General features: G+C 38.7%; 1 protein-coding gene across 6 annotated transcripts in view; it reads left to right on the top strand.

Moving 5' to 3' along the window:
* Positions 1-14,092, top strand: part of adgrb3 (adhesion G protein-coupled receptor B3) — a 117,605-nt gene that overhangs the window by 60,210 nt on the left and 43,303 nt on the right. For all 6 annotated transcript variants that reach the window (XM_055029321.1, XM_055029318.1, XM_055029317.1 and 3 more), the window contains 5 exons: positions 1,324-1,488; positions 2,055-2,156; positions 6,645-6,751; positions 7,870-8,064; positions 11,558-11,626. In XM_055029321.1, coding sequence (XP_054885296.1) covers positions 1,324-1,488; positions 2,055-2,156; positions 6,645-6,751; positions 7,870-8,064; positions 11,558-11,626 — 638 coding nt within the window. The remainder of the gene's footprint in view (positions 1-1,323; positions 1,489-2,054; positions 2,157-6,644; positions 6,752-7,869; positions 8,065-11,557; positions 11,627-14,092) is intronic.

The raw sequence follows: 14,092 nt of genomic DNA, 5'->3' as shown, positions 1-14,092 counted from the left end.
TTCAGGCCTATGCTGGAATGAAATGTATTGTTTTGAACTGCTGCCACATTGAGCTCTTTGTAGCACATGAGCATGCATCTGTTTGAGGAATCTATCGCTCCCGTGTGGATCAATCCATGAGTAAGTAGCAAGATCTGATCAATGTATTCAGAGAGTTTTGGCCAACAGGTCGTAAAGGTTTCTGCTGTTTGTCTCGTCTGGAAGTCGTTCTGACAGAGGATAGATGTAGGATGTAAAATGTGTTTATATGTGTAAAGCAAAGGATAAGTGGAGGTTAAAATGAGAGTGGAGCGTGTTTCCTGCTCAGAGGGTACTGTGGCTTTCTGTGCATGTTACTGAATACATTGCTGAAGGGAGGGAGTTTCTGTTGTTCAACAGTGTTCATAACAAGGACAGAAAACATACTGCTTCATCTGAGAATTCATTGATGTCTGTTTTATTTTTTTGTGATTTTGTCATCTTGCAACCACAAATATAGTAACGTGTGGCTTCGATAGAATAAACCAACACAAAGTAGTGCATAAATGTTGAATGGAAGGAAAAAGATATCCTTTCGTTCTAAGTTTGTCCTGTGCCATTCTTTGTTAGTTTTCAAGAGATGGATTGAACAATACTCCAACAGATGTTAAAATCTCTGATCTAATTTCTTTTCTTTTTTTTATATAGTTCTATTTCAGATATGTGTGCTGCACCCCCTGGTCTTCATAAAATTGTTTGTTCTCTAAAGTTCTCTAAGAAAAATCAGAGCCCTGTAAATAACAGCTGCATATCTACTGATTCGAAGTTACTTACAGATGGGCTGTATTTAGTATTCAGAGTGTGACTGGAGATAATTAATAGTGCTGGGTTGTAAAGAAGGATGAATGCAAATGCAGACCACATGTTTCAGACTTTTGTTTGTAGAATTTTATGAACACTGCATAGAATTTTCTTTCACTTTATGCTCGACTATGTGTTGGTCTATCTATTCTCCCTGAATACTTTGAATTTCAGTGGCGTAGCATGGGAAAATGTAAAAAAAGATTCAGGTTTGTAATTACATTTGCAAAGGACTCATTGCAAATCTCATTGCAGCCTTTTAGCCGCTTCTTTAACCAGTAAACATGAGATTTTGTCTTCTTTTGTCCAATGTTGCCAAACATTCCATCTAACAACTTTATTAAAAGAACAAACATATCAAACATATATCAAAATGACATTCAAATTAAAAGCTTTGAGGCCACCACATAAAACACAAAGACGGAGTGTATCTTTGGCTTTGCTTTCTCTCTCTTCTTCTTCCCTGAAAGTATCAGTTTCTCACCAGTATTGATTCTGTTTTAGCTAATGGCCAGTGGAATCCCTGGGGTCCGTGGAGCGGCTGCTCTAAGTCCTGTGATGGAGGAGGGCAAAGGCGTGTCAGAGTGTGTCAGGGGGTGGCGGTGACCGGGCAGCAGTGTGATGGGAACGGAGAAGAAGTTCGAAAGTGTAGTGACCAACGCTGCCCAGGTGAGTCAGAGGATAATAAGCCTCGAGTCTGAGGAGCCACAGTTAAGGAAAGAGGGATGTGGGTTGATAATTATCTGTGCAGAATAAGTGACGTGTCATGTTATACAAGATAAGATCACGCAGAATCAGAAGGAGACGGAGATAAGATGACGTGGATGACAGAGTATGAATATGTACGCTTTCATGCATTAAGGGCAGACTGAAAACAGAATAATCATCAGGTTGCATTGTGTGTCTTTTTGAAGTGGAGTCGAAGCAAAAAGTATCTTAATGCGTCCATTCTGTGAAATACACAAAGCAATTTGAAAAAATAAAATAAAATAACATCAAAACCCCTTTTAACTTTGTAGCCCGCACACTCACAAAAAAACACAATTTAAGAGGCAACCGTTTTATGATAATCCCTAAATTACATGCTGATATTCACTGACACTGTTGCAGCTTTGATCTCTTACATTTCCATACATTCTAGTCTGAAGTATGAAGAAATTGTTGCATCATGTTGGAAATACTAAAAAAAGCTCTTTGGATCATTGTAGCATCACTTGTATCATTTTACTCTCCAGCACCGTATGAGATTTGTCCAGAGGACTATGCAATGTCGATGGTGTGGAGACGGACCCCTTCGGGAGAGCTTGCTTTCAACCGATGCCCACCCAATGCTACAGGTAAGAAATGAGAAAAGCAATTTAACAAACACTAAAATAGTACAATCACATCTACAGATGTTCAGTGTTTGAAATACTCCAAAGGTTATTCTATTATTTCACAGTGAATATGCATGTAAATTAGTTAGTGGGTCAACACATTTTCAGCTAATTTGGAGGAGAGTTTTACAATTTGATGGTTGTAGTTTAATTTTTTTAAACTTCCTCCAGTTTTTGTGCTCTTCTTAAAGAAAGTATTCCTCCCAAGTTTAATGTAGTGAACGCCTCTGCCAAATTAGCAATATGTTTCTATGGTTATATACCAGAATGCGTTTCTTCATCTGAGAACACAGCACATATTCATTCAATCCATTTCCATATTCTCTGGGGGTTACTCCAAGCTGGCCCTGTTAGACCACAGCCTGTTCACTGAATGGGAAAATGGTTAACTTTGATCCCAAAGGCATTGTTAAAGGTTGAAGAAAGCCACACTGAGATGCCTTATCAAACATGAAGCAAAGGAAATGGATGTGTAGACTGAGAGAAGAGAACAGGCGATGAATGTTTTGAATTTGGGGGGTGGAAGAAGATAAGAAAAAGGGTAAGAACACAGAAAAGTAAAAAAAGATAATGAGAATGACTGGAGCCTCTGATATATCTGCTGTGATACCTTTGATTTTGCTGAAGATCAAACTGCTAACAAACATGCAACAAAATGATGAGAGGGGGGTTGAATGCTGAGGTTTGATGCGTTTTTGGCACAGTGAGCTATTACTTTGGTGTTCCCATCTGATATTCATGTCATAGGAAAGAAATGGGACTCTGGCAAACTGGTTGCAAACTCTCTCTTATTCACAGATGGCTCACCTGGGGCAAAGTTAAGCAGAGCAAGATTTACTAGAATGACATTAACTTTCAGGCTTGACATTAGTTTTATGGTCAATAACTGCTTGACACTGTGCTTGCAGTAGCTTTGGGTGTGTCCTGTATATGTGTGTGTGTGTGTGTGTTTCTTTTTACTTATTTTGGACTTGTTAAGGGAAACATTAACCCTGAATTTGTGGAAAGGTTATATGACCAAATTCAGCCAAAATCTAGCACTTGAATTTAAAAAAAAATTTTTGGTCAGAAGATTTTTTGTTTTTATTGAGAGCACTTTAATGAATCCATCCATCCATCCATCCATCCATCCATCCATCCATCCATCCATCCATCCATCCATCCATCCATCCATCCATCCATCCATCCATCCATCCATCCATCCATCCATCCATCCATCCATCCATCCATCCATCCATCCATCCATCCATCCATCCATCCATCCATCCATCCATCAATCAAAACTTCCTACCTTCCTGAAATTTTGCATTTCTTTTTTTCTCATGGGCTGAAAAAGACCGAGAACCCTGGAGATTTGAGTCTAAAGAAATACAAAATTTGGAGCTGAGAGGTTCAGATCTATATTCTTTGTAATAATCAATGGTGAAAGACTTTTTTGCACATTGCACCAAAACATAAATTTACTCCTGAAGTTATCATACTTCTTTGCTGGAGAGCTACTTTATCTCTGAGCAGTATAATGATGAAGTACAAAACAGGAGATGGCAGACATATTTCATATTTAAGCACAGTGCCTCTGCTTGTCAAAGCTTGCACAGACCACAGAAAAAAAAGATCATGATCAACTACAACTGAGGTAAGGTCAGATTTATTTGTAAAGCTGTTAATCTTACTTTCAATGTCAAAAGGTTTTTTTTTCTTTCACAGGGGTCCGCATTAAGAAACTATTAAAGAAAAAACGCAACCTTTGACTTTTTCCAGTGACTTCTCAGACAATGACTAAAAAAGGTTGAACTACTGAGCTGAAAATAAACAACAGTGAAACATGAATATAGTACAGACATGTTTAGAGGCTTTCCCACAACCTCACTCCCTGTCGGTGGGATCATCAAGGTCATCACAAGAGGAGAGCAGGGCCATCAGCACTGGCTTGATGATCATAGATGACAAGTGGTGTCAGAGGCGGGAAGTAAAGACAAAACACGAGGATTCACACATGCGTCACTCAGATTTATTTTATATTTTATTTAATGAATATTCCTAAGAAGCACAGTATAAAGGATACATTTACTGCATATGTCATCTTGTGTTAGATAAACCTATGTTGAAAGTAATTAACAAAGAAAAGTGAAACAAGCAGTAAAAGTAAAAGTTTAATGTTCATGTTGTCCACATGTTATAAAAAATACATCTTCCTCACTGCTCTGTTAATCAATTCTGACTGAGTCTTTTGTCTTGAGGACATGCTGTTTGTACAAAAGTTCCTCTCTAATAAGGACCCATGGTCAGTATACTGCTAAGGAAGACAGTAACAGGTCAGTGTCGTAATGTGTCGTTCAGCCTTGAATTTGATCAAACACATCTCCACTGACCTATATTTCATATGCAGGGTACTGTGCGTTCTTCACAGATGATGCAAGGCCGGAAAGACTTATTAGTAAGGACTCAATGTCAAGGTTTTGATTTTCCACCGCTGACACTGTATGATCCCACTATGAAAATGGATCAAAGCGAAATGAGAGACATTTTTTGAAAAACTGAAAAATAAATGTCACTTCTCCTCTCAGTAATGCATACACCAGATGTTCAGACTTATCACTAATATATAAATATTTTCTCTGTAAAGTTTTTTATGCACAGAAGCGATCTCTGGATCAGTCTTTCCTATTAAAAATTTATTTAGCCATTGTTGAATTTCTGATAAATTTTACACATTCCACAACTTAGTCATTAATGTAAATGCAAGACTCAAATAGTAACATCTGTCATTAAAAAATTGATCTTCCAAAAAAAGAGAACACATTTTTCTGTTAATTTAAACTCTTTTAAATGATATAGACCATGGCTGAGATTCAATTTTGTTTCTTTACTCTGTGTCTTTTTCCCAATTCTCACAGAGAATGGTGTGTTGCCTCTCTTAGTTAACTGTGACATTTTGAAATGTCACAGTTAGACCACTAAATGAATGCCTAATTTCCAGGTATCAGGCTGTAATATGATATACCTCTGGTGACTTCATTGAGTCGTGGAGCCTCAGAGTATTCTTTTGATGGCTGAAATGTGACATACAGCACCCAGGAGAAGCCAGTTTAGAGGGAGACAGATGCTTAGCGCAGTATAAAGCAGAAGGCATGCGATGCTATCCTGTGGGCTGGCTCATGGTGCTGCATGGGTGCTCCCAGGGTGTAACAGTGTTTTGTGCATGTTTAAGAGTTCAGGCAAACCTCCAAGTTGTGGCTGTGGAGCAGCATGGGTGTTGGAAATCTGGTTTGAATATTTTTCTGTGTGTGTGTGTGTGTGGAGGAAGAGGAAATAGTGAAGAGCTTGTCTGAAGTGCAGATACCCAGGGAAATATTTTATACCTCTGGAGTTTTCCTTTAGGATACGAAGTGCCTCTATTGAAGCAGTAAGGTGACATGTGAAGAGCACTCCTAGTGATATTGGACCCTTATGTCGGCTGTACGCTGTGATGTGGGTGGATATTGGGTCATTCTTCTTTTACCATACCTCTGTTTAAAAGCTAGATGGACAAAACTGGCTGGAGTTAGGGAGTCCAGAATTGAATTTTAGGTGGGGACACATCTACCACAGCAGGTAATTTAATTAGATTTACGGATAAGTACAACTGAGTCTCATCAGCTTTACAATAAAAACTGATCCTTTGAAGTCGAATCATTTTATCAAACAGCATAGTAAAAAATATTATAAAGTACTCAACCGTGTGGTACCTTAAAGCTACCTCTACTAAAGCTACCTCTACTGTTTGGGGAAGACTAAGTGTTAACATTAACCAAGTAAGAAACAATAATTACAATATTTGCTTGTTTCAACTTGTTCATAAAGCAGAGGTTATTGGTATGTAGATGTTTTCTGGGAATGTTTATTTATATTGCTTGACGTTATTGTCAACATTTATTTTCTCTACAGTACATATTGATAATTTGGTATAACCTGTTTTTTATTTAGTATTTTTGAGCTGCTCCATGTTGTGACTCAAAGCTAAAATCTGTATCAAAATGGTCTGGAAAATACATATAAAAAGCAATCGAATTGTGTGGTTTGTAATAGCAAAACAACATTATTCTTAAATGCCATTGTTTTCTTTCCAGCTTACATGTTTTCCAACTTATTATAACAGTACAATTTATTTTCCACACAAACCCAGATAACAAAAATCAAGGTATTTTGCTTTTGAACTACATGCATATAAAATGAACCTGGAAAAAGTTATAATTCTCTCACAAAACAGTTATTTCTCTCTGCTCTTTTTATCTCTCCCGTTTCCATTCCATCACTCCCGATTGCCTTCCTGCCTTCCTTTGCTTTCCCCCTAATCCCATATACCCTTACCTCTCTTTGTGTTCTCTGTGCTTACTCATCTCTGCTCTTATCCCTCCTTCTCTGATTCCACTCTCTGAATCTGTCGCCGTCCCCCCTCCACTCTTGCAGGCACCACTAGTCGACGCTGCTCTTTGGATCACCGCGGCATGGCCTTTTGGGAGAAGCCCAGCTACGCTCGATGCATAACAAATGAATTCAGATACTTGCAGCAAACAGTAGGTGCAAAGTCAGCTTCCTTTCACAGCCTCTGTGTCCAATGGATCATAAATTACCTCCCCAGTGTTTTCCCGCCCCCTTGATCTCATCACACTGTAGCCAAAGATTAACCACTTTCAATAATGAAAGTGGTTAATCTGTAAATTAAAATACAGATTTGGTCATATTATCTTTTTAATGTCTAGGTATCAGACTGTTTGATTTGTTGTTTTATGGCAGGGGTGCCCAAGTCCAGTCCTCGAGAGCTACCATCACAAATAGTCCAACACACCTTGATGAAGTGAATGGCTCATTAGCAGGCTTCTGCAGGGCTGAGTTACTGCTAGTACGAGAAGTCAGCCTTTTTACTCAGCACATAGAAGCAGGGATGAATCTCAAAGTTGCAGGGTGGTAAGGACTGGACCTGGGCACACCTGGTTAATGGCATGTTCTTCTCTGCGTCTCTGTTCTTATTCTTAACACCCTAAAATAGGCTTATGACACGTATTGGCTTAAGGTAATTTGTTATAACATTTTATTTGTATTTTAAACTTGAAAACAAGCATGTAAGCAGGAAAAAAAATGGAGAAACATCTATACATTTTTAATTTATGTGACCTCTCTCTTTTCCACTTTTCTCTACACCCCAAAATCATTTGTATTTTTGAAAGCCAATGTAGTATATTTTGAAATAAGTTTGAACGTTTCCTCTGCATAGTCTGAATATCATTATCTTGAATAGATATCTCTGCTCTGCTCCCCCTCACTGTTAGAATACAATAATCTACAAAGGCTGAGATAGCACATACAGTCCTGCACCTGTGAGCATGTATTTATGGACATAATTCCTGTGCAATGATGTGAAATGTAATTTCTCCATGCAGTTTCAGCCTAAATATGTGTCTTCTGCTCCAGTTACCTCCTTTATTCATTTTGGCTCATTTCAAAACATCCTTGAGGCACAAAGCATTTCAGTCCTGCTTAGATATAAGTGTCAAATGAAGGGCCTTGACGAGTCGACTCTTTTCTTCCCAATTTTTTGCACTCCATTTACTCCAAATGTGTAGCTCTATGTGTGCCTTACAAACTGGCAAAAGGACACTGATGCCCCAAGTTCTTTCTTCTCCTGTTCTTGGAGGTTCAGAGCCATCTTGCGAAGGGCCAGAGGACTCTAGCGGGGGACGGCATGTCCAAGGTTACCAAGAACCTGCTGAACTACACCCAGCCGAGGAACTTCTATGCCGGTGACCTGCTCTCATCAGTGGAGATCCTTCGCAATGTGACAGAGACCTTCAAGAGGGCGAGCTACGAGCCTTCCTCAGATGACGTTCAAGTAAGTCCTCCAGCAACTTAAGTTTGACATAAAAAAGTACAGAATCTCTTTAGCCAAAATACATCAGATAGACAATAAAGGATTTTTTTTTTCGCTCAACCCTGCATTATATCAGATAAAACCATTTCTAATATGTCTGAAATATCACAAAGGCTCACATATACCCCTTGCGGCTTTATCATATCAAGGAATCTTGATACATCCTAATCTGTTTCATCTCATCATGCTGGGGTTAACTGCAGTCTGATCCTCTTTTTGTCAATAGGATGATGGAGATTATAGCTAAAGCTCCACCCCATCTCCAATAAGACACTTTATGCCCTGAAATTTGTGCCATTTTCAAAGACGTGATTCTCAGGCCTCCTTCTGGCTGCATATGTGTTACAGTTTGTGGTTTGGTGACTGTATTATGCCTGGGGATATTTATGCTTACAACAAAGTTGAATAGCAAAGAGATACATTTTGAATATTGTAGGCATCTACATGTGTGTAAATGAGGAAATGAATTCCTTCCTATAATTAATTTTATAAAGTTCGTATCCCACTTTTCTACATTAGCAAATGTATTTTAATACCATCTCTTACAAAGATATGTGGAGGAGAATGAAAACAGAAGGAGCAATGTATTTGCTTAAAAGTAGAAGTAATTCATGGTTGAATTATTTAGAAGTTCAAAGTGAGTTTCATATCACACAGTGCAACATCTGCTGACAAATGAGCCTTTATAATGTATTAAATAAGAATTGGTACCTATGCAATCTGCAGAAGGAATTAGAATAGAATAAATTGAAATATATAAAAAGTTTTGCCTCCTTGCAAAGCATTAAAGCCACTTTAACTTTCACAGAACTTGTTACATTGCATTAACAAAATGCAATGAGATTTTATTTTGATTTTATGTGGTAGGCCAGCTTAAAGTGATAATAAGTAATTCAGATCTAATACTTGACTTTAAAAATTATTTAGAAATAAAAATGGAAAATGTGTCATTACATTGTATTGAGCTCTACTGAGCCAGTTCAATTACAGTTCAGTTTTTTGTCTTTTTGTTTTATTTTGGGACGGGGTTTTCTCCACTGACTCAACACATCTGGAAAATGATTCCTTATTCTTTCCTATTCTTTCTCAGAAGATAGCTCAAGGTCAGACAGACTAGATGCAAAGCTTCTGTGAACATAAATTTGTCACAAATAAAGTCTTGTCACAGATTCTCAACCTGATTTTAGTCAGTGCCATTCCGACCAATAATAGTATCTGCTCTAAACTATTCTGTCATTGCTCTGCTTGTATTCTCACATCTCTTGTCCTGCTGGGAGGTGAATCCAGTCTCAGGTCTTTTGTTGTATATAACATATTTCCTTCGAGAATTACTCTGTATCCATCTTGGCATCAACTCTCACTAGCTTTTTTGACTTTACCAAACAATTCCCACAATATGATGCAGCCACCGATGTTTCATGGTGGAATGATGTGTTCAGAGTAACTTGATAGGTTGTGTCTCACTGAGTGTTTTGCACGTAGGCCAAAAGGTTATTACAATGAGTCTCACCTTACCAGAATCCCTTGTTCCACATTTGTCTCCTTCATTTCTTATCACTGACAAATTGACTTTCTTTGGTTTTCCTCTAACACTGGCATTCTTCTTGCCACTCTTGTATTAAGACCAAATTTTGAAAAGTGCACAACTAATTTGTCTAGTTTCAAAATGATTCTCCTAATCATGGATCAGTGCCATCCACATATATCATTGGTGTCTTAGCTAGTACTGCTCTGCAGACTGAGCTTGTGATATTAGATGAATGGCATGGCTTTCTAACTTTACGTCTATGCTATACTCTTTCCCTTTTCTGATGATGCATTGATAAATGCTTTGTGATGTTCAAAGCTGTTACGAAGTTCTCTAATTTTCATGGTTGGTGGTTTTCTTAAACCCAAATGCAGACGTGGAGATGTCAAATTATTATTATTATTATTATTATTATTATTATTATATTATTATTATTATTATTATTATTATTATTATTATTGTTGTTGTTGTTGTTGTTGTTATTATTATGCAGTGGCCAACATATTTTACGTTTATTGAATATTCTCACAACACATCTGTTAAGTGTTTGTGCATAGTTGTCCTGGGTTTCAAAATTAACTTGTTATGATCTGTAAGCAACTAAATACTTAACACTACATGTGACCAATAAAACCAAGATAGATCAAGGCGCTACAGCTTTACACCTGACTTATTGTGTTCCATAGTCCTTATAATAGAAACCTTTATTTGATACTGACATTTGATTACACACAGATAGACTCTATTTACAAAGTGATTTCTCAAAGCAACTAGTTCCATAGTACTCTATTAAGGGTATCACATAAAAGGGCTTTACACATTTTTTATACCTTAATTTGTGATCTAAATGTCAAGTTAAAATGCATCTCTTTCTATCAGACAAGAACCCTGATAAAATAGATTGATTCTTGGGGTTATAATTTGAAAAAGTTTTTTTTTTTTTTTCAAACATTAAATTGAAAAAAAAATAGAAATTATTTAGTTGCTTCTCCAAAAGCTGTGATATTTAAACTAAAACATACTATTTTCCTGGTTCTCTGTTTTATCAACACTCTCTCTCAGCTGTTATAAATGTGGTGCTTGTTATGTTCTCTGGAAATGAAACCCAAATGTCTTGGCCATGGATGTGGAACTTGGCCCCATTCAACCAATTCTCCCCATGCCCCGGAAAAGCTATGGGATGAGGAGAACATCCTATCTCTGGTTATTAGGAGAGCTCTGTAGTGTGTATATGTGTGGGCAGGCGGGAGAGCAGTCAGCCAGCCCAACCCATCCATGTGCCTGTGCGCTAATGCAGTGTTAAAGTGGGCACATTACCACCAGAGGGAGCATAAGCATTCAAGTAGAAAACAAGATAGCCTGTGTCAAGAGAGGGAGAGAGAAAGAGCCACTCCCTCCGGCATATTGTAGACCAGACAAAATAACAAGGCGAAAGATCAGACAGGGGTCCTATTACTACTGTAGGCATGCACCCCAAGCTGGCCCTGCTTTTCACTGTTGAAGAAGACAATCCGCACAGCTGCTCAAACATTCACTTTCATCTCTCCTTTTTTTCTTATTGCAGCTTGTGCTTGTCTCCTGTAGCAATAAGTGTTCTCTGCAAGCTGCAGGAGATTGGAAGGTGTATTTTTTTCCCTTCTGGAGCTGAAACACAAATTTCATCTTTTTTGCATTTGTTTACCGACATGGTTCCAGTTGCACATTTTCCAGTGTTATTGAGCCCTGCAGGGATCATCATTATCCCCTTATAGAAATCCATGTTTTTTTTTTTATACACATTTGCAAATGTCTGTATATTATGTAGTCTAGTTCTTTTTGAGCTCATGGTGCTAATGTCATAATTTTTAAAAAGTAAGCCTGCTGCAGTGCCTGTAATACTTATACGTGGGTGAGTTATGTATTTTCCCCTTTCATCATTTTCCACAGAACTTTTTTCAAATCATCAGCAACCTCTTGGAGGAGGAAAATCAGGAGAAATGGGAAGATGCACAAAAGGTAAGCAAATGTGCAGTGCTCCTAAATAATTCAGATTCTTACATGAATACTTTGTCAGAAATATTGCTATTCACTCTATCTAAAATTCCATCTGAAAAAAATCTCAGGTAAGTAAAAGGCAAAATGGGATAAATAAAAGTCAGGTGTGTTTTGTGTAGATACTCCTCAAAGGAAGGTGAGGTCATTTAGCAGACTTGACATCTGGCCTCATTTACAAAACCAGTACCTCAGACTTCCACTTGATGGCAGCAGCACAGTCATAGAAACTGTCCAGCCATTAGCCCTGCAGGATTCATTCCTCCTGCACGCACATTGTTTTATCCAGCCCACACAGATCATTGTGTGATTAGAGTAGTGCTTAAGTTGAATTTTAACAAATGCACACTCAATTCAGACATTTTATAGCTTGAGGCAAAGCAGCCACATCTCCATTTCCTGCTTTTCTTGTGTGACATTGTCAACCCAACCCTGATAAAAGTAAATACGAATAAAAGAAGATACCCCAGGACTTCTGCTGGGAACCCTCCTTGACACTGACCCTCTTCTTGAGAGGTGGCATGTCTCGTTTTGAAAACCATCCCAGAGTCTAAGACATCTTCAACTCTGAAATCACACATGTCCAGACTCTGACAGAGACGCCATCTGCAATGACCACAGGTCTGCAAAGGGCATCTGCTCAGGTGTCACTTTCAGTGGTAAACTGACTGAAATAGGGTGTCACCTGCTCTGACACATCAAGACGAAGCTGTTCTCTTGAAATCAGCCAGATCTCCCCCGCTTCCCCTTGGCTGAAAGTTACCTTGCTTAGCTGAAATTGAAGCAATTTTGAGCAGTGCACAGAGAGCACTGCTCAAAATTGCCTTTACTGTCGATACAGGTAGTAATTAGGTGTTTACATACTGGAGCCTCCGTTTACCAGCCCCCCATCGAAATGTTGTCTGTTAGAAGAGCTCATAAACAAGTTTCATTAGTCAGAATGCGTCAGAGACGGGTACAGACAGACTAGAGAAAATGTAGACTGTGGAAATGTTTGCCACTGATTGAACACCGAGAATGTAGATGTGACAAGATAAATTATTTTTGTAGTGATTAATGTGCGTGTCTGGTTTCATCACCCCAGCGTTTGGACAGCAACGTTGCCTGATTTCAACAGACGACACTCACACTTCACAGCTAACTGTTCTTCTCACTTGTGGGTTTTGCTTGCATTTGTGAGCTCCGTCTCCACAGCACCCACACATGTGCAGCACACTGTGGAGGTATAAAACTCCTCTTACATGACACACCTCACTATGAGCTTTTACTGGCTGCAGGGCTGGCTCTGTGCAGAGATCACTATAAATTCACCTCTTGTCACTGTTACCATGGCAAGCAAAGGAAGAGCTCTGTCTACACAACCTCCACTGCAGCCATTTTCCCATGCTGCCTTCACATCCTACGGTTACCATGGAGATGAGCAGAGTGAACATGACTGCACTCTGCGTCAGAAGGGGCGATATGACGCTCCACCCCGTTATGGCTTTCACTTTGCTGTGTCAGAGGCTTTCGACTTAAGCATCTACGAGCAACTTAGCTCATGTGGAGACACATGTAAACACACAGGGCACAAGGTGTTACAAAGACATTTGTACCATGTCAGCTTAGACCAGTGTAAATTGCTAATTGCCACTCAAAGGTTTGTCTAATTTTGCTTTGATAGATGTGTGAGAACATCTATCAAGGTGTGTTCACACATGTATCTAAACCATGTACTAATATTTATATGATTTGAAATAATCCATGTCTAGCACTGATTTGTGCTAGACATGCATCACTGGTTTGTGTGTCTGAAACAAGTTCAGGCACAACACATTTGCATTTATGTAAATTTGGTTATTCATAAAATCCCAGATTCTTTCAGAACAGAGGTCCAAACTTTTAAGGCCCATCTATTAAAGTAACATCCCTCAAATTCTTCATTTGTACAGCACAGCTGACTGGACCAGTTGTGCTACAGGTCATGCCATGTCCCTGTCCATGTCCATGTTGCATGCTCTTGTTTAGTGCCAGGGCACATCGGGTGGCACATGGACAGAGGCAATTGCCCTTAACTTGGCTGGGGCTTTAAAAGAAGAAGCCAACCAGAAACTGTGCTGGCAAAGCTGCTGATTACAGCTCTGCTGCTGATGTCACATGAGTGGTTCAATCCCAGCTGCACCTCATGATTTTTAGTTTGTCTTTTCAGAAGTCTGTATATATATATCTTTGTTCCTTTTACTAATAGAAATGTTTGAGCAAGGAAGGATAGAAAAACACATTTGAGTTAACTCATCACACTGCTGTGGCTTTATTTCTAAGACCACAACATGAACACAATTATGTGCCATCATATCCTAGGAAAAAAAAAAAGAATCAGGTAGAAAATAGTGCATGTCCACAGGTCTGATTTATCAATAGTTGCAATTCACAGATGCTTGAAGACGCCAC

The sequence above is a fragment of the Poeciliopsis prolifica genome, unplaced genomic scaffold (assembly GCF_027474105.1).
Source record: "Poeciliopsis prolifica strain line A6 unplaced genomic scaffold, Auburn_PproV2 SCAFFOLD005, whole genome shotgun sequence".
Classification (NCBI taxonomy): domain Eukaryota; kingdom Metazoa; phylum Chordata; class Actinopteri; order Cyprinodontiformes; family Poeciliidae; genus Poeciliopsis; species Poeciliopsis prolifica.
Note: the sequence above shows the minus strand (reverse complement) of the source record. Positions and strands in the feature narration are given on the sequence as shown.